Genomic DNA, 21,019 nt, shown 5'->3' with positions numbered 1-21,019 from the left:
GTGGGAATTCAACAAAGCCCAGTTGAATAGCGAACCATTCGTTCATGAAGAACAGCTTCAAGTATCTGTTATTAAGGCTGTCGGGCTAAGTTTTCCAAAAATAGCTCAGCTATAGTTACTTGCTCATGCCTCTATGGGAAAACTAAGAACCCCATCGAGTCGTTGAATGGTTGTGTGCGAGGACGCTTCAAAAATATTTTTCTTGGACATGAACACCGCAGATAAGCACTTTTGATACTGTAACCACTATTATTGATGGTGATATAGCCCGCGTGAATGTACTGAACTTCTTTTGAATTTCGTCAGGGCACTGCACAATCCAAGGCCAACGCACTCTTGACCGAGGTAGACAGTATACTTTGCTGACAGGACTGCACAGCAGATGACATAGGAGGCTCACCAGACAAGACGTTTTGAAACAGAAAAAAAAAATGGTATCGGTGACGAGTATCTGGCTGGTGCCTATTGAAAGGGTCCATCAGTTTGTTGTTATGACGCTGCACTTTTGAAGTAAAGCGCGTTTTCAACTCAAAACATGGTTTTTGGTACTTTTGTTCTTTTATCTCAGCAACCATTGCACCTAGAAACATACATTTCAGACAGTGCTTAGAAAACGTAATAGAGAACATGCTGGAGCAGGTTTATTGTTATGTGAACAAGCGCTCTACTTCAACACTACTTTTAATTGCTATTATCGAGTGATAATTAGGTAAATGAAGTGAAATATTGTACAAAATGAGCGTAACGATTCTCTGCGCTAATTCTGCTTTAGTAAGAATAGGAATGGCTCATGACCACAATAATAGTAAAATAAAAACGGTAACTTCTAAGGTGACAGAGAAAAACTACCATGCCTGCATGGAACGCGCAGAACTGTCACAGCAAAAGCTGGAATAGCGGTTTTTCAGAGCCTTTTTAACACTCTTTGGGTAGCTGTTGCAAGCTCACTTGCAGGGTACCTACTACCCTATAAATCATTCTGTAGTAGACATGCATTCGCTATGCCATCTTTCGTCATTCTTTGGCGAACCGTGGTACCCCCTTCACATTTGGAAGGAACTTTGTGCAATTTGTTTCGTGTGTTGTGGCAGACGACGACCAACGACGAAGAATTGTGCCAGAAGCGTTTTGTAGTCCTCACAATCACCCACAATGGGCATGCGTCAGAGTTGATAGTTGAACAAAATAAATCGCTTGGAAAGAGTTGGAGCATTGGATGACGCGTTGCGCAATTCACATTCTGTGACACCTGGTTGTTCCCTCGCTGTTCTAAAATGCTTGAATACGCATATTATGATTATTACACGTTAAAGAACCCTAGGTGGTCGAAATCACTGGAGTCCTACACTATGGCGTCTCTCATAATCTTATGGTGGTTTCGGGACGTTAAACCTCACATATCAATCAGTCAATCAATATTAATGGGATTCCTTTCTCGACATCAAGCCTGCCTAATGCCAGTTTTCAAAGGTGTCCCAAGCACCGTCGTGGCTCAGTGGCAGAATACTGAGTTGGCACGCAGCGAACCGGGTTCAAATCCCGCTGTGTTCATGGTGTTTTTCCTTATTTTCTGCGATAGTGGTTGAGGACACTGAAAGCGGCAGTAGTGGACAACTACAGCGCCGCATGCATGCTGTATTCTGATCTCATAACAGCTTTTGTTCTAAAAGGTTTATAAACTTCGCCTAAAATATATGGTGGGTATAGGGCTTACCCTGTTCCCTTAATGCTTTCGCCTTAAGAATTGGGGTGCCAGACTCTGAAATAAGGCAACACTGCAACAGCTATGCCGTTTTTGGTGAAGTGTGTCCGAGCGAAAAGTGCAAGTCATTACGGCGAAAAGATTAGATGCCTCATCAAGCGCAAATGTTTGCTGGTGTCCCGGGTCGGCACCGCACGGGGTCAACGCGAGTAATACAAATGAAATCATCACGCGATGACGCCAACATATGGCGCTCACCATCATGAAACCACAGACTGCCAAGACTTGTGACGTCATATCGTCAATGCGACGTCACGTGTTGACATAATCACATGACATCCTCTCTTGATCAAACGTTGACTGATATTGAATGGAGTGCGACACAACGTTAAGTGCGGAAAGCTTTCGGTGGGTGGCGGGCCAGGCATCAGCTGATTTTAAAGAAAGCATGGCGTTCACCTTCGAGAGCTCTTAGGTGAATGTATACGGGAACCTGTGATCTTTTTCATCGCTATATACTTTCTGCGAACCTGCACTGGTGGAGAACAGATAATAACGAAGAGGATAGCAAAGTGCGTGTGAGGCCATAGTGATGTTTGAGTTAATGCAAGAAATCATAGTCAAGATCTCTTTGATTTCTTGTTAATGGTATGTACTATATTTCAGGGTAGTGTTTTCGGTGCAGGCGTAAATGGTTGAACGCTTGAAGCCGGTGTGCTTAGATTAAGGTGCACACACACACACACACACACACAAACACACACACACACACACACACACACACACACACACACACACACACACACACACACACACGCGCGCGCGCGCGTACGCACACACAGGTGGTTGACATTTCAGTAACCCTCCACTTGCCTGTTCGTCATAACCATGTTATTCTTTTAGGAAGTTAAACACCAGAATTAGTATCATTGATGGTCGGTGAGGCGATAGACTTTTGTGTGCCCAAAATGATGAATTCTCGGCAGAAAATTGTCGTTCTTAATCAGAGCTTTGATGCTCGTTGCCAAGCAGTGACCAGTACGGGTTCGTTAAGGTTCATTTGGATGTATTTAATGTTTTTATGTGCGTGTGTGTGAGTACAGACAAATGGGGTTTGGATTACAATGAGACTGACAATAAACTTGTCAGGTGTTTTGTACGTTATCTGAGGTGCATATATCATCTGTGAGGAATATACCGCTATATATAATCTTTTAGCTCCAGGATGACCCTTCTTTCGAAACGACCTGCCCAAAACCTGAAACGAGTAGCAACAGCCAGTGCTATCTGACTTTCAGTTCCTTTGGAAGCAGAATCACTCATTGACAACACCACTTCATCGTCCCCGTGCATATCACTGAACAAGCGCGCCAGGAAAGTAGCTAAGCGTTATCAACTCAAACAAACAAGAAAAAGTGTGGTACCCCGAAAAATGGGAAAGAAAACGTTATATGATTCGCATACCACGTACAAACTGAACAAAATCAAGCGCGTAACTGCAGAAGAACGAAAACAAAACCTATACAAAGAAAATGCACTGCATAACAAATAATACAGAATGTTTGACTGAGTTCAAAAGATATCCTCAGGCAACATGAGCGATTTGGTTGTTTCAAAGGGGTGGCTGGTGAAAAAGCTTTTCTTTTTCGAATCAAAGGGAACGATGAGTTGCCTTTTGGCGGAGAACGAAATGGAATGACTATGCCATCCTGGAACGTGGCAGAGTGTTCGATAAGACCGGCATTAAAAGGTTAATTCGCGACACTGTGAGGATGGCCACGCACATCGGCCATCCTCCGCGGGCACACTGCCACCGAGTTCTCTTCTTTTCCTCTGTCGGCTCTGGAAGCAACAGGGGGACGGGGGGCTACGCTCTTCCCTTCACCGTCACACTTCCGAGGCCGGTCGGGGCCGAAACGAACGAGCGAGGGAAAGAAAGCGACGAAGAAGCGCGAGGAGGATGTCTGCAAAGCCACATTCCCTAACTGAGCTTCTGCGAGACCTCCGGCTAAGACGAGGATGAGAGAATAACCGAGAAAGACTGGAGCGTGAAGGGGAGAAGGGCAGAAGAACGTGCATGGCCCCGAAGTGATCTCGCCACGTCCTCTCTCTTCGCGACGTCATCCCCTCTCATCCCCATTCTCTCGTTCTTCCTTTCATCTGTCCTCTTTTGTTTCTCTCCTCTTTTGTTTTCCGCGGATATGAAAGTCGGAAAAATCGAGCCACCACCACTGCTTCGTCGCTCTATCCTGCGAGCGCACCCTACTATGCTCCCGACCTCTGTCGGCAGCCCAGAGCGTTCCGTAGATTCTCTCCTCCTATTCCGCTACCGTCCCCTCGCGGTCTTTTCTTTCGGAGAGGCCGGAGGCATGCGCGCATGCGCGGAAGATTCAGAACACGCGCGCTCGTTGTACGGACTCTCTCATCCGAGTCACCTCCAGAGGCACTCTCTCCCGAACCTTTCATTTCCATCGGTGTTTCCTCTCCGCTGTCTCTCGTGCTTTCTTCGTAAGCCCGCTCTGTTTTTCCCTTCCCCGATGGTATGGGTTCTCTTTTCCTCTCTGTTAACCTCTAGCGGTTATCCTCGCCCTTCACCTCCAGCTTTTCTCTCGTTCGCGTCCACCCCTAGCGTTCCGCATCCTCCGCGCAGGCCACGCATCCCCTCGCCCAGATTCTTCCTCCCTCCCTCCCGCTCGCTGGCGGCGCTTTTCGAGCGTATCTCTTGAACACGCTGGTGCGGGCGCCGGAGGCTGCGGCGCCGATGCTTTGGCGCGTGCTCCCCAGCGAGAAGCGATCGCACGGCCGAGAGAGACCGGCGGTGACGGGCGCCGGCACGGCACGACGAGAGACCCCGTCAGCGGATCGTCGCCGCGAGAAAGACGACGTCGTCGAGACCGGACTACACGTCGCCAAGCCGGCGATCGGCTTTATGATCTCCATCGCCCTTCGGCGCGTTTTCGGAATGAACCTTGACTGACGACGAACGGATGAGAGCCACCTGATATACGGCCCATTACTCCCTTACCACGAACCCATCCTCTCCTGTCCACCATCTCCACGTTTCATCTTCTTTCTCTTCATATTTCTCGTGCATTCGAATGTTTAGAATCACCAGTTCTCGATTTATTTTTACTAGGTCCGAAAGTTCTGCTAGCAGCCTTCACCGATTCTACCAATTGGAATCCATCTTCTTGTAACATAGTGCATAACGCTTTCTTCGGTGGGGATTGCTCTTCGTATTTCGAGGATTCTTTCTTTTTTGTTTCTATGAAAACTTTGAAGGATGCCGCCTCTCGACGTTGTGATTGTGGTATATGGTAAGGACGTGTGGGTCTGCAGCGTCAGACGTGCAGTGCAGCGGGTCCTCATGAGCGCGCGCGTTTGGTGATGCCTTCCGATGCCTAAGACGTATACTTGACTGCGCCCTAAACGACGTATAAACACAAAGAAAAAAAGCACAGTGTGTTGTAATAAGTCAAGGACATTTCTTCCTGTGGATTGTGCACCCACGCATTTGCCCCACCCGAGAGAAAAGATAGCATAGCCTGCTTTCTAAAGAGCCAGTGGAAACAGTGCTTTGAAAGGAAGTCATTAAGTAGCAAGTATTCGGCACATCGCTTGAAAAAGTTCATGTTAAGTTTCCTACTAAGTGTTGAAAACAGAATGCTTCTGAGCGCTTGATTAGGTTTTTGTCGCACCGGGACGTTTGACCACAGGAACTGCATTCGACTTTAGCCAGACTCAAAAAGCGGGGGAGAGGATACAATGGAGACAGGGCGCATGTTAGTTTAAAAATATGGTGTTTGGCGTTGAAGTAGAACCTTAGGCGTGCTAAAAATTGGACAACAAAACAAGCCTACGCGAGAGAACGCCTCCGTTCCTCACCGGTGTGCAAAAACGCTCGGGGAATCCCCCTGCGCGCCTACGGGATGCCTCCTCTTCGTCCGGGGCTCGACGCCAGCAGTGTCGCTGTCGCATTCACAGCCGGCCGCGGGCCACCCCTCTCTTTGTCGACGCGATGAGTGAACCAACAGTCGCGCGCTGTGCGTCGTCGTCCATTCCCAGAAAGACTCGTGACCCCACCGTGGTGGCGGAGGAGCACGTCGACGCTGTTTCCAACCTCGGCTGCCGCCGCCCTCTCCACGTCGCGCTGCGACGACCCATCGTCTTAGGCTTCCCCTGCTGAAAACCCCGGGCCGCGAGGCTGTAGTGGGAGACCATGAATCACTGCTGCGACTCGCGGGCCTGACGTTGTGTTCCACCATCCGCGTACCACCTAAACTACCTGGAACGACCTTCTGACAGTGCTTCGTTAGTGATGCCGTTCTCCTCGAGACCTGCCTCATCGCGACGAGCCGGCGGCGACCGTCGCTCAACATCGCCGCCGAACTCGACGAGACCTCGGTTCGCGGCTGCCCTGAGTCGGCTGGCGCTTGTGTGGATTGCGACGTGCTCCTTCCTTCCAGAGGCGGCCGCTCTGCCACCCGTCATCAGAGTCGGTGAGTGGCTGCTGTGAGAAAACAAGTCACTTGCGGTTTTTAGGAAAAGTTGGCATCATTTAGCTCATATTTCAATTAAAAGTTGTGATTATAATGAGGAAGCGTGGGAGAAGCGTGGGAGAAGCGTGGAGACTGGTATAGGCTGGCTGGAGAAACAAGTGGAGCCTTGCAGCTGCAGATGAAAGTGTATATCTATCTATCTATCTATCTATCTATCTATCTATCTATCTATCTATCTATCTATCTATCTATCTATCTATCTATCTATCTATCTATCTATCTATCTATCTATCTATCTATCTATCTATCTATCTATCTATCTATCTATCTATCTATCTATCTATCTATCTATCTATCTATCTATCTATTTTTTCCTTAAACTAGGTAACTGCAGTGAACTTAAGCAACTTATTTAAAGGACTAGTAATGCGTTGGGTTTGCCGCGGTGGGGCTCAGCTGCTGAACCGAACGTCACGGGTTCGATCCCGATTGCTGGGGTCACACTTCGATGAATGCGTAATGGTAGAGGCACATGTGCTGTGCGAAGTCAGTGCACGTCCAAGAACACCAGATGGTCGAAATTTTTGGAGCCGTCCACTACCGCGTCTCCTACAATCATATTCAGTGTTTTGGGAAGTAACACCACATACAGTATCCAGTTGGCTACATGGTGAGGAAACAGTATCACAGTATTGTTAGTCTGAAATATATAAGGAATGTAGAAAAAAAACAGAGAACAAGTGAAAGACTACGTGATTAGCCCGAGATAAGTTCTGTTCCCCTTCCAGACACTGGGCGAAAGCATTGAAGGATGCAAGGCTATATAGATGGCTACTGAAGTGTGAACTGGTATCATATTTTCATGAGTTTTTTTTAATACTACCATATATATGAGAAGTTAGTTGATGTTGGAGGCAGTGACGCTAACACACAGCTAAAATGTTTAGACATAGTATTAGGACCCTAGCACAACTAACGGCGTGGAATCAGACCCTAACAGTTGAGTGCAGCGCTATTACAGTGCAAGAAAACGTGAGTGCTAGGCTAAAATCAGTTAAGAAACCCTTCGGCGCATGGTATGTTAACCTAATTTTTATAGACAGTCATTAACCAACATTAGGAGAATGACGTGTGGGTGGACATCAGTGTACAACAGCTCAAAACATGTTTTTAGGAAGTGCTTCCTACACTCTTGTCGTCAGTGCCTACAGCTTGTTTCACAAACCGGTGAATTCCCTAACACTTGAAATTAGTTAGAAATAATTCCTCGAGAATGGGGAATGTTTCATTTTGTTAGACTTGCTAGCTCAGCTGATATTTCATTTTAGCTAGTCGTTTCACTCTCTAGCAAGAAAGCATGCTCAACATGTTTCGTTTGCTGGGCGACTGTCTTACGTCTCAACGTTGTAAAAACAAAAAAAAATATCCGTAAAGTTTTGCGTTTCATGTATTGCCGGTGACCGATACAGTAGCTGATTGTCTGAAAAGTGATCAGCGCAATGCAAATTTCAAGGACCCGTGTGTGTTTTCAAACTTGAATTCACTATTCACATCATTTACGTTGCACTCGCCGAAAAAATTGTCTAGATGTAGCTGAATGAGTTCCAAACAACACATTCTTGAGGGAGTGTCTTTCGGAAAGACAGTTACCGACGGAGTCGGTAACTGTCTGCTTTTTGCTATTGCAGCTTTTTGCTATTGCAGCTCAAACAGCTCATTCATCTTTCTTACATTTGACCAATGAAGGAAGAGAGAAATATTGTACAAGAAGAGATAAAGCTACAGGCAGCATCAACGCATTTCAAGCTCTTACCATTCAGCGAGACATTCACATGAAGATCAACTCTCAATGTGACCAAAAGTGTATCTGAGTGCGTCATAGGGGAAGTTTCAACATGTCACTAACGTAAAACATATCACTTTGAAAGCTTCTTTACAATATTCTGAATGCTGCTCAAAAACGTCTTCGATTGGACAACCTCACGAGCCAGAGCGAAAGCTTAGGCTTAGTGACATATAGTTGTGTATATGTTTGTTCACGTAAAGCAGCCTTTCATACTTAAAGTCAATATTGATTCGAAAAAGGCCTTTTACCTGCAAGGTCTCGTTGCTTAGGAAATACTACCATCTATACTATTTAAAAAACACTGCTGCTGTATCATATCATAGTTTGAGGAGTTTAATAGAACCGCCGCTGAAAGGCCTCGTCTCGCAACGCTAGCTGTCGAATTTGCATATCATGATTATTTAGTTACACTATACCTGCATTAGAGAGATGATCTCGTGTTAGCCAGCCTGTTTCAAGATGTGTTTTGCATTCAACTTTGCTATCTGATGTTTCGATAATGCTCTCTGGAAATGTTTTATGTATGTACGTACATATTCAGTTGTTCAGAATGCAACTTCAAACACATTTTGGCGTCGTGACTGATTGTGAGCGTGGTTGTGAAAGCAACATCATCTCAAATATCTTTTTGTGCATATGCAATGCATTTCTGAGATAAAAGCCTACAAAGACCAACTGCGTTTTTTTTAACGTTGAATATCAAAAGCACTGCATAGAATCATGTAGAAAGTGACAGGAGAACCAGGTCTTAGTTATATACAATCTTATTTCTTTACCCAGGTATCGTGATAGTTTATCAGTTTCTGGCAGTAAGATACTTTTATTCAGCAAAATTTAGGGGTTGAGCATTTCCCCCGCCTGCGCGACCAGTCAACGCAATTTTTCTTCCTCTTCGGCGCAGATATTTATTTATTTATTTATTTATTTATTTATTCGTACCCTCAAGGCCTACAGGCATTTCAGAGGGGAGTGGGTTACAAGGTTATACAAAAAACTAAAAGCAGCAACAAAAGTAGTAAGCAGATATGTACAAACATACATGGGCCCTAATCATACAATGTTAGCTAGTGCTGCACGAAACTGATGGTTGTCTTCGATTGCGGCGGTCAGTCCGGGAAGGCGGTTCCAATCTTGTGACGTCCGAGGAATAAATGACTGAAAGAAGGCATTGGTGTTGCATGGTATTGTTCCTACTTTGTGTCGGTGATCCATACGAGAAGAAATATATGAAGGAGGAGTAATTAACTCACTGAATAGGGGCGAATTATGGTAGTAAATTTTGTGAAAGAGACAGAGGCGAGAGTGTTTGCGGCGCGAAGTTAGAGTGGGTAATTGAAGCAAGTTTTTCATGGACGTGACACTTGCCGCACGAGTGAAATTACCGAGAATGAAACGTGCTGCGTTGTTCTGCACGAGCTCAAGTGATGTCACCAGATAGTCATGGCTCGGGTCCCAAATGGATGATGCATATTCGAGTTTAGAACGAACCAATGATTTATACAAAAGTGTTTTTAAAGAGGTAGGTGCAGAAAAGAAGTTGCGGCGAAGGTAGCCAAGCAGGCGATTAGCATTAATAATAACGGTATTAATATGAAGCGACCAGGTGAGATCAGTTGTTATGTGAATTCCCAGGTATCGGTACGACGTCACAGGTTCAAGAAGTGTGTTGTTAAGGTAATAGGAAGCCGTCGAAAGGGCTGTTCTTGAAATGCGTAAGACTTTGCATTTAGTTGTATTAAGTTCCATTAACCATTGCTCCATTTTTGCGTTTGCGTACGCCTTGAGCCAGGTAGTGTTGAAAAGTGAAGGGAAACAGGTCGATTGCTGAAGAGTTGGACATTAGAAAATAAAGTGTGGCTGGTCTGCATGCGTAGAGGGCTATTGGAACAGCAGGGGTCAGATCTAGATTTATCAAGAAAACGGCGAGAGGGGGTGGTCCAGCAATTCATTTTTGAATGTGCCGTATAATGTGAGCCTCTAGCACAGTTATGCGTCATTACCAAGGTATGGTAGACAACTTGGTTACACGAAGATGTTGTTGAACAGTGTTTTTTTCTATTCAGACTGACTTAATTGCTTAGTTAATCAAGATCGGGTAATGCTCTTGATTCCGAGCTATTGTAGTCTATGGTGGAGGTGTGGGGTGGTTTCTATGAACGCGAGTGCGAACGCTTCGCTCACAGTGGAATTTTAGATGTAGTTACCTATAACTGAAGATACCTCATACTGCAATGCTTGCTGGAGTAGTCATCATGATGAACTAGCTGGTTACCTTATTATACTGAATAAATAGGCTTTACTTGTTTTGACCGTCGCGAAAATTTCCGTGTTTCTTTTTATGCGTGCGATAAGCAAGCTTGTGTGTTGCGCCTGTTGGTTCAGTAAGCATCGTACTATGTGAAAGGCGCTTTTTTTTCGCACTTTTTACTGTGAAACCTAAGCTACTGCTTCTTTTAGTCTTAATTCCTGTTCGTATGGGAAGTGGTAATTTTAGAGCTTTAAATCCGGTGTATATATTTAACAAGTGACATATCGTAGTAGAACGTGTCAGGAAGATATCCACGCAGAACGAACTCCACAACGTTATTCCTTGATGCTCGTGACGTCATGGCTGTCAACTACACGTCATGTAGGCAATTTGTCTCGCCATCGAACACTGAAGTGTGCTGATGCAACGAAGTAAACGATCCTGGACGTTTGCCAGAACCAAACTCACGAGGGCACTGCTGACCACATCGCAATGCTATGTACACAGGGAAGGCGTACGCAAACACACAAAAAACCTGCCTGTTCAACAACAAATTGCAATGAAAACTGCTCAAAGGGCTTACAAAAAACATACGCACACACAGAAAACGCAGAGGTGAGCCGAAGTCGGTCTACTTTGTTCTACAAACAGGAAAAAACACACACGCATGCAGTCCGGCTCACGCGCAAACAAAGGCGAACTAACGACGGTGCACAACAGAAACACACGTGCTCAAACGAGAACCAGAGGCGTGCGAAACACGTTCCCCCCTCCCTCTTTAACCGATTCCGCCCAGGCAAACACAAAACGCGATGCGCACAATGAACGCACCACAGCTGATTTCCGAAGGCGTGACGGCGAACAACACCAGATGGCAAAGCGAAGCGGCTCCGCGGCCTTCTCCAACTACTTACCACTATTTTCACTTCTCATCATTTTCTTTAGGCGCAGCTGGTTCTGAAATAGCACGGCGAAGCGGCTCTGTGCGATTTGGGCTCCAACGCTACGCCAAGTGCATGGAGCAACAAAAAAAATCGATGGCCCGACTCACAATGCTTTCGTGAGGGGCGTATTATTCGGCACCCAAAACCGGAAGACGTAAAGAAGGCTAAATAAAAAAAAGAAGTGAAAGAAAAACTGAAGGCCTACGGCATTCAGAGCATCTGCATAGCCAGAAATTAACACTGTGACTTCGCTTCAGCAGCGTAGAAGACATTTCTTTTCCTGCCCTCGTAGATCAATGGCAGCGACTGCTTCTTTCGGGAGCATCGAGGCAATTTATTACGCTTTCAGCCACAGCTGTCAGAGTCGCACCAGAGGCCAAATTGAATCTGCTTCATTGAAAACAGGCTGAACTGTGCTTGTTGCCAGTTGCTGCAAAGCGATTTGCCTTATTTTTCGAAATCCAGGCGGTGGGTCATACAGGTGAGGTCGGTGTCTCTCATACGCGTTCATCTTGACGTACTCCACGAGTGGCCTTGATGACACCTTAAGTGTAGTTTTTTTAAAGATATTCAACGCTTATCTTTCGGAACTTCGTTGCCACCAGTTGTACTTTGTGCTGCAGGGCGAATTCTATGACCAGCTAAAGAATGTTGCTTATAGAAAAAGAAATGAAAGTGTATCAGTTCCATCGATTCGATAACAACCGACCCACCATGATGATCTAGTTATAATAGTGCTCGAATGCTGACTCAGAGGTCTCGGGATCGAATCTCTACCACAATCGCAGCATTTTGATCGAGACGAATTGCTAGAAAGGTTTGTGCTCAGATTTGCGAGCACACTAACAAAGGTCAGGTGGTCGGACTTGGTGGAGACCTCTACTAAAGCGTCTCACATGATCGAATAATGTTTTCGGTACCTCAAACCCCAATTATTATAAAATAATATTTCTGGACTTTCACTTGCAATTGCAGCAGTTAAAGAGAGACATGCAGTTTAAGTAGTTTAGTTTTTATTTGTAGCTATACGCGAGCATGTATTGAAATAATTAGATGAATTCTCACTCTCGCCTTATTTCCCTGATGGTTACGTTTGCTTAATGAAGCATTTCAACATATATTGATTTTTACTTGGTACATCAGACATCAATGCATGCCTCCATTTGATGTGATACCCACTCATACTAAATTTTCTTTTTGCTCAAGAGACTTCTTGACGCCTTAGAAAGCAATAAGTCCATTTATCTTTACTTCTTAAATTATGAACACCCAGCCAACATCAACGTAAAAGGCTTCTTTCCGCAGGCACTATAAATACACACTTTAAAATTTCTTTCTTTTTTTTTCCACGGAAAGACGGTTATTGAAGCCTTTAAGTAAATTATTGTTATTTACTACGTAAGAGCAAGGTAATACTTGTACGCTCGTATTACGTCACTTGCTGCTAACTTCTAAACTTTGTTACGTGTTCCTGTAAGCTGAGAAAAAAGCCTGGTTGATTATGCCATTTCTTACATTTAGACCGCCAAGATTCGTAAGCTTTAGCTGAAATATTGGCATCAGTAAAGTTATCAGTATTATTATTTTTCAATAGAATACTACCTTATTATTCATATTATCAGGAGAAGAGACGCTGACGAGGGGCTGCAGCCAAATGTATTTCCAGGAGAGTACTCGGGCACTTCACACTAAGGCAGCGGAAGAAAAAACTGTCTCCAAATCGTCCTCTCATTCCCCGTACTTTTACTTTTTGGGTGGCTGTCCATAGCAGTATATGAAAATAGATTTAAAGGCAGGCTTCATTAAAGCTGGCTGTCCCATCATCATGGTAGTAGCATCCAAGTCCTACCCAAAAATAACGAAAAAGTTGGGAAAAGACAAGTACGATAAAGATATAATCAGAGCATTGTGCGTGTCGGGCGTATAAAGCATCAACACAATCTAGGAGCACAGTCGGGTAAAACCACCGTGGCCCCGTCGTCGATAAAATTCGTACGGTCACACGGACGAACGGAAGCGAGAACGAACGGACCGACGGAAGCACGGGCGGGCTGATGGACGCTTCGCCCCACTCATCATCATTCACTCCATGGATATGCTGTGACTTTTCAACTTCAGAGTCAAGAAATGTGTCTTCCTATGAGATTCCTCAAGTTAGAGGGCTCGAGTTTGATTGCCAGCCATATGTGCAGCGTTCAAACTGGAGCGAACAGAAAGGGAGAAGGATAAGAAATATAAGAAAGGATTGGCACGAAATTGCACGCCACACCTGCGTGCTTAGGTGTGGTACTCAGAGGATAAAGATTTGTTCAGATTATGCATATATGGCGAACCTTATAGTCACATTATGATGATGCTGCTGAAACTTCGTAAATTGTTGTTATATCATCATGCTTTTGCCTCAGTATGTCTGACTGCAAAATCTGCCATCGTCACTAACGCAAGTTGGTTTTACCTTGTACAGCACTGCAAAAAACAAAGCATTCTTCACAGGTACAAGAAAGCAAGATTACTTTTCTAGGTTCTAGTCGAGTACAACCACCGTGGCCCTGTCGCCGATAGAATACGTACAGAGATACGTTTTTTATGTACTTACCTTGACAATATCATATTCTCATTAATGATGAGTCAGGACTATAAAAGAAAACATTAAGAACAACTGTAAAAGTTCATTAAACTTGCGTCCATTAAAAAATTACGAAGAATGATCACTATGCTTCTTTTTTTTCTTCTATAAAAGCAGCGATGGAGGTGCGAAGGCGGTCCCACTTTCAACTTGCCGTGAGAGAGAGAAAGAGCGAAAGGAAGGCAGGGAGCTAAACCAGGTTGTGACCTCCTTGCTACCTTATGCGGGGGGCGGAGGAGGAGATAAAAATTTAGGAACAAAGAGAAAATTATCTATTTATTTGATTTGAATACACTGATACACAAGGACAGAGAGGAAATAGAAACAAAAAGAAGGGAAAAAGGGACAAGTCGTATGCGCGGACACGAATCAGCGTTCACAGCACACGCATAGGCAGGCACAACTGAGAAATATTTGAGGTCAGTTCCTCTGCGGCTCTCTAAAACTGGAATGGAATCCAAGATAAGTAGTCAGCGCGCTAAGGCTAAAACCGTAGATGCCTCATCAAACGCGAAAAAAAAAATCGACTGTCGTCTCGCATCGGTGGCGTTAACTGGATTTATGCGTTAAACAATCATCACGTAACGATGTCACTATACCACGCCATCGTGACTCGTCGTTCATCACCAAAATATGTTACGTCAAGATAACATCATTGTGACCGCACGTGAGGTAACTTTACGTGATGATGCCTGCGCACTTCACAACTTCGTCAAAGGTTGGCAGATCATACAGAGGATGCAGAGCCGGGCGAAGGGCCCCCGATCCCGGAAGCTGTGCAAAAGCACGAGAAGCGCAGAATGCTTTCGGAGGTAGGCGGGTAGGAATAATCCTTTGAGTGAGAAGAAAAATAAGTCAGCTTTAATATTTACAGAATTCACCAGCAATAGAATTGTATGGTAGTTATAAATATTCACCATATCTAAGATCAAATTACTTCTTGCAGGGTAGCCTACCGGGGCTAAGCCCTCGTTAACCTCCCTGCCTTTCTCCTTACGTTCTCTCTCTCTCTCTCTGTACAGTATGTAACGAAGATCAGGGGTGAAAGTTTGCCTTAAAAGACGTTATGCTCCTCAAAGCCTGAAAAAAATTGCACACACTTAACCAGCATGTCTATATCGGCGCGCATGCACAAGTTTCATTAAAATATTTTTAAATACATAAAAGTTTAGAAGCTGTGTCTAATGACGGAAATCAAATCATGCTGATGCCCACTTAACGATGTAATTGCGGCTACGTTACCGCAAGCACCAAGGCGTTTGTTGAATGAGAAATGATGGTTACAGGTGTATAGGCTGAAATAACAGACGTGTCACTAAGGATGACAGCTGAAACATATCCCAACAAGTACGCATTCATAACCTAACTCAGCGTCGTGTAAGGTTGAGAAAAATTGCTTGCCAATCTGGCTGCTAACAACAACAATGGCTACAACGACACAACTAGCATTGTTTTGTTGTGGGAGAATACGTCCATTTCCTGCTGAAATATTTTACCTCACCCGAAAAAGCAGATTTCCTCGCCATTGAGGCATGTACATCTCCCATTCGAATGCGTAAGATATTTATGCTGCAAAAAAAAAAGAGTACAATATTGCTCCCTGCCAACATAATTTACCACAGAAATTCAGAAGCCTGTGACAACTCAGACGAGTCTAGCATAATTCATTAATTAGCATGCAGACACAAAGAACTGAATGAATGCGAAAGATACTCAAGACTACACTTTTTACCTGCGGCGTCGGTTCGGTGAAAATCAATCATCTTCGGGTGTCATATCTGAGACGCGAGCATCTACTATGTAATTTCGGCGCTGCCCAGCCTTCAGTTAAAACGGGTCGGGGATCAGCACTCGACGCGGTGGGTAATTAGGGATCGAGGTTACGCATCTGCCGCCGCCGCCTCCGACGCACGTTTGACGCGATTAGCTGCGCTCCGGTGGGCTGCTGCAGGATCCCCGCCGCACCAGTGGCCACGTGAGTTGACTAGCCGAAACAGGCAATCAAGTTTCTCCCCCAGGAAAAGGGAATCGCTCAAGCTATGTGCTGTGGTGTTTATGTATGGCGCTAGCACGAATTAGGGCGACACGCTGGTGCGAAAGAAATACAGGTCAGTTGACCAGGCCCCCCTGCGATGATGGGCGTGAAGACCTTTTCGGGGCTGATAAGGGCGTTAGTTTGCGCCTAACAGTCGTGCCCTTTCTATTGGTAGAAGTGGATTGGTTATGAAAGCAGAACAATAATGAAAACAAGATCAAGTGTAACGAGAAAAGCACAGTTCACAATTTAGCGTCGAGCCTTCACGCTGTATAGTAGCAATCATTAATCACCGAATAGCCGTATCAGACAACCTGTAACACAAACTCAGGATAGACTGAGGATGCAAAACAAAAAGAAATGGTAGCTTAGGGCACGAGATTGCAACGGCTTCTTACATATCAAAGCTTTCCCTGTCTGCCAATAGAGGTGCGCTTGTCATGAGACCCGCCTCACCTGACCGTTTCCTTTTTAGGGGCTAAGCTTCTTATGGCGTGGGTCTATCGCTCCTCCTCCTCCTCCACATGTATGTATGTATGTATGTATGTATGTATGTATGTATGTATGTATGTATGTATGTATGTATGTATGTATGTATGTATGTATGTATGTATGTATGTATGTATGTATGTATGTATGTATGTATGTATGTATGTATGTATGTATGTATGTATGTAGCCACCGGTGGCACATACCCGCTCTAGAGCGGGTATGTGCCGCATGGGTTCTGAGATGGAAGATGGTGGCACTTGGAGTGTTCACTACATGGACGCATGGACAGACGCATGGACGGATCGGCAGACAGACTAGCAGACGGGCCAACGGATGGATGGACGCGCGGACGTACGTACGAATGGACGCACGAACAGACGGACAGATGGATGGACGGACTCACGGACGTACGCAAAGACAGACGGACGGACGCATATATTGACGCACGGATGGTCACACGGACGAACGGAAGCAAGAGCGAACGGACCTACGGAAGAACGGACGGGCTATCGGACGCTTCGCCCCACTCATCGCCATTCTCTCCGTGAATATGCTGTGATTTTTTAACCTCGAAGTCAAAAAATGTGTATTCGTATAAGATCCTTTAAGTTAGAGGGCTCGAGTTTGATTCTTAGCCATAGGTGCAGCGTTCAAACTGGAGTGAACAGAAAGAGAGAAGGATAAGGAATATAAAAAAGGACTGGCACCAAATTACACACTACACATGTGAGCTCAGGTGGGGTGCTCAGAGGATAAAAATTAGTTCAGATGATGCATATATGGCGTACCTTATAATCACTTTATGATGGTGCTGCTGAAACTTCGTAAATTGTTGTTATATCATTATGCGTTTGCCTCAGTGTGTCTGACTGCAAAATCTGCTATCGTCGCTAACGCAAGTTGCTTTTGCCTTGTACAGCACTGCAAAAAACAAAGCACTCTTTACAGGTACAAGTCAGCAATATTACTTTTCTGGGTTCTTCAACAAAAATTCTGGCCAATTTCCACAGGCATAGCAGAATAACACTTCGCATTTGCGTTTGAAGAGACATTTAAACATTTCTCAATGATGTTGAAATTTACCGCAATCTAGCGTAACACAAACGTTCCTATACAAAAACCCATCTTTTGTCGAATTAACAGTAGTACGGGATAGTACCAGTGCTCTATTTCCAAAACAATATGTTACTTCTTCTCCAAAAAAAGTCACAATTAAACAAATATTAGTTTTCCTCGTTTGATTATCAATAACTTTATGGATGAAGCATTTATTTTTGCTTCAATGCACTTCTACCACTAACTGCAGAGGTTGGCTATGTTCACATACAGTGCAACCCTACAGAAAAGCGACATTTACAGAGTGACGTGGTTTCAGAGTGGACTTGTTCATTTGTGGCCGGAATGCATGCGCATCGTGTCTTCAAAGATCTTATAATTTATTACTGAAACATCGGATATGCCCACAACTAAGGCCTTTTGAGGGCGTGTTTTCTATTGTACTGTCACACGCTGGTATAATAGGCAGCCTCAGTCAATCAACCAGACAAATAGATATCTATCAAAATTTCTTATGACCCTATTTTAAGTGAATTCGTTACAAAACAGCAATCGTGAAGTCCAGCGTGGCCTTCTTCAGATTAAGAAGCTCACCTAAATCAGCAAGTTAATGTAGACAATCTGTTTCGCGTTATTTTTTCTTTGTTGTTCTATTGTGTCCCACAAGTGGACTTCATGATTTTGATTTGCCTATTTCGATTCAGCACTTCCTCGTTTGCGTATGTTCATTGCCTCGCGCAGCCGGCATGGACTAGCTTGGCACACGGATTATTGATCCTCTTATCGCTGCCGCTTTGGCGATGTAGCGAAGGCGCAGTCGGTCGGAACATCCGGTTCCAAAGCGATAAGCTCTACGCACCGAGACCATCTCACGAGTTTCCTTGTTTCCGTATAGATCACTAATTCATTTGCTTCCTGGTGCCTCTACTTATTGTAACACAACATGATCAATAATGAGAAGCATCGCGCGCCGAGTTCCACGCGTTTTGCGCTAAGTACTCGTATAGATTCTTGCAGTGTACCGGCTCATTTAGGGCCTCCTGAATAAAAGAAAACTGGCAACATCGGATAGTGGCTTCAAGCGTCTCGCTCCCTTGCGCACAGGCATCCATTTCGTACCGTTTATTTTGGTCCCCCCTATGTTTTTATTTCGTGCATGCGTATTTTCTAAATGTTAGGTTGGTGAATAAGGCTGCAAAAAAGACATTACCTCACCTTACTTAGCGGTGTTTTGAATATGCTAAAGAAAGTAAATAAGAGAAAAGATAAGTATGCACACTGGGTTGTCCATTTGACAGCGTGTGGTTGGAGCCACGTTTATAAAGCAATAAAATTTAAGCTAATGGTCAGAGCTATGCTGCCTGGTTCGGCTTAGAAACCTTCTTTATAAATAATAATAACCCGGTATGTGACAGCGCTTTCATAGGACTGAGTTCGTTGACATCTGATTTCAAACAGAGCGCTTTTAAATTTTTGATTTTGTCATGTTATTACTGGAGGTGCCTTAATGAAGTGTCAACGCGAATTCGAGGCCGAGCACTATAGTTGAGAGGGTGCTTTTCACCACAAGAAGCTGTTAGTAGATTCCGTTCTTGCTGCATCATACTTGTGTTCTTTAATTTGAGCTCATCATACGGTGCTAACTAAAACTTGCTGTGTAACCATGGTAGTTGAAACAGACACCACACACGTAAATTAGGGTTACCGTACTTAAGACTTTTGCATTCACGTGATTTGCCTTCTCTGTGTAATTTAAAGCGGTGGTATTAGAGCGTGTGTGTAATGTGTGTGTGAGGAGGGTACAGTGTTCCAAAGGAAGCTCTGATTGGACATTTTATAACTGTTTAGATGCAGCCATTAGGCGGCACACGTAACAACTTTGTCGAAGAAGCTGGTCTGCGTTGTGTAGCTCGTTGCATATGGCGAGAGGTTTCGGGAGTGTATGGCGCATATTTAAGGCTCTCAGAACACCTGAGGTCTGCAAGGACCCAACTACAGCATCGTGCCTCACGACTGGACGGTCTCCGAAAATTATCGTGGAAGATTTTGCCAATATTTTCACCTTTCCAATCTCAAAAGACAACGCTGTACTGTTTGACTAACCTCGTGAAGCACAATCCATCCCACTACCCGCTGAAGCACACCAGTTGCCGCTAAGGCTGCAAGCTGACCAGAGAGCGCTACGTCATATCGAGCGTCTCAACCGAGCCCCACATGGCAAGACACTCCTTAACAGGCTGTTATAGCGCTCACTTTTCTCGGATGGGTGAAATGGCGGCTTTGTTTAATGACATTACTGGTAATTCCGGCGAAAGTATTGAATTGCCAACACCGACAGAGCATAGCCTATGAGCTTTCCCTACCCATCTGTCAATTCCAGGAATACGCAAAAAGTGTGGCCAACCAGTTTCGGAACTTTACCAATTAGCTCATTCACACTCATTTGAAAACAACGAAGACTGTGCAAAGGCATTTACGGACGCTTCTGTACGCAGCGATGGCCTGAGCGCTTCTGCAGCTATATTCTGCCCTTCAACCGATATCAGGCGGTTGTTTAAAATATCGCACCCCTCATCGTCGGTGACGGCCGAGATTGACGCGATTGATTTCGTCCTCAAGTACGTACAAGAATAGTTACCAGCATCAAAGGTTGTCATCCTCACTGACTCTCGTGGTGCCCTTAGCAGACTCACCAGCGAGGAGACCAACAGCCCTATTCTAAGCAGCATCATGGAATCCATTACCAAAAGTCTGTCACGTGGAGTATGCCTAGCTGCGCAGTGAGTACCTTCGCACGTGGGTATTGCGGGCAAGGAAGAAGCGGATCGCCTTGCTTCGTCATGAAACCATGATGGCTGTGACTGTCCAGGAATTCCATGTACGATGGACAACGCTCGTCTGCTTATACGCGGACACCTCCTAAAGCAGCACCCAGAACAGCGTGTGGCGAATGGATCATTCCCTCCCCGTGTTCGTGGCCGTGGCTCGCCTCGTCGTTCTCGAGCGCTGTTGTACAAACTAAGAGTGGGCTCTGTGCTGGTGCGTGAACGATTATACCGTCAAGGGCGTGTGGACAGCCCGTTGTGCGCAGCTTGTGGCTGCTGCGAAACACTTGAGCATCACGTAGTGCACTGTCCCATATGTGCAACACAGCGGTCTTTGCTGATTAAGGAATATAAATTTCTAGGACTTAAGTGCGCGACCCTAGACGACTACCTCTTTTCGAGCGGTTGTGCTTCCCGACGCAACCAGGCGCACTGAGCTCTCCTTACCTTTATGAACCAAACAGACCTGGCCACCCGTTTATAGACAATTTTTAATTATTTTAGTTATGTTCTTTACTAATACTCGTTGAAGTTTTGTTGGTTTTTATTCTTCATCTTTTTGCTCTCTCTTGCCTCTAGTCTTTGTCACCTCTGTTTCTTTCCCCCTCGATCCCGAAAGAGTGAGCAGGCGTTGTGCCCCTCCAACTGGCAGTTGCAAGCTTGCTCTCTCCCTCTTTCCTCTGTGTCCTTGTGTGTCTGTGTATGCAAATAAATAAATAAAATAAATAAATAAATAATTTAAGGTT

At 44.9% G+C, this 21,019-nt stretch overlaps 1 protein-coding gene across 1 annotated transcript in view; it reads left to right on the top strand.

Moving 5' to 3' along the window:
* The first annotated feature begins 5,830 nt into the window (after positions 1-5,830).
* LOC142817739 (glutamate receptor ionotropic, kainate 2-like) overlaps positions 5,831-21,019 on the top strand; it is a 333,822-nt gene continuing 318,633 nt past the window's right edge. Inside the window, exon 1 of the mRNA XM_075895249.1 lies at positions 5,831-6,201. Coding sequence (XP_075751364.1) covers positions 6,021-6,201 — 181 coding nt within the window. The 5' untranslated portion in view covers positions 5,831-6,020. The remainder of the gene's footprint in view (positions 6,202-21,019) is intronic.

The sequence above is a fragment of the Rhipicephalus microplus genome, chromosome 5, assembly GCF_043290135.1.
Source record: "Rhipicephalus microplus isolate Deutch F79 chromosome 5, USDA_Rmic, whole genome shotgun sequence".
Lineage (NCBI taxonomy): Eukaryota > Metazoa > Arthropoda > Arachnida > Ixodida > Ixodidae > Rhipicephalus > Rhipicephalus microplus.
This window is presented reverse-complemented; position numbering and strand designations above follow the sequence as displayed.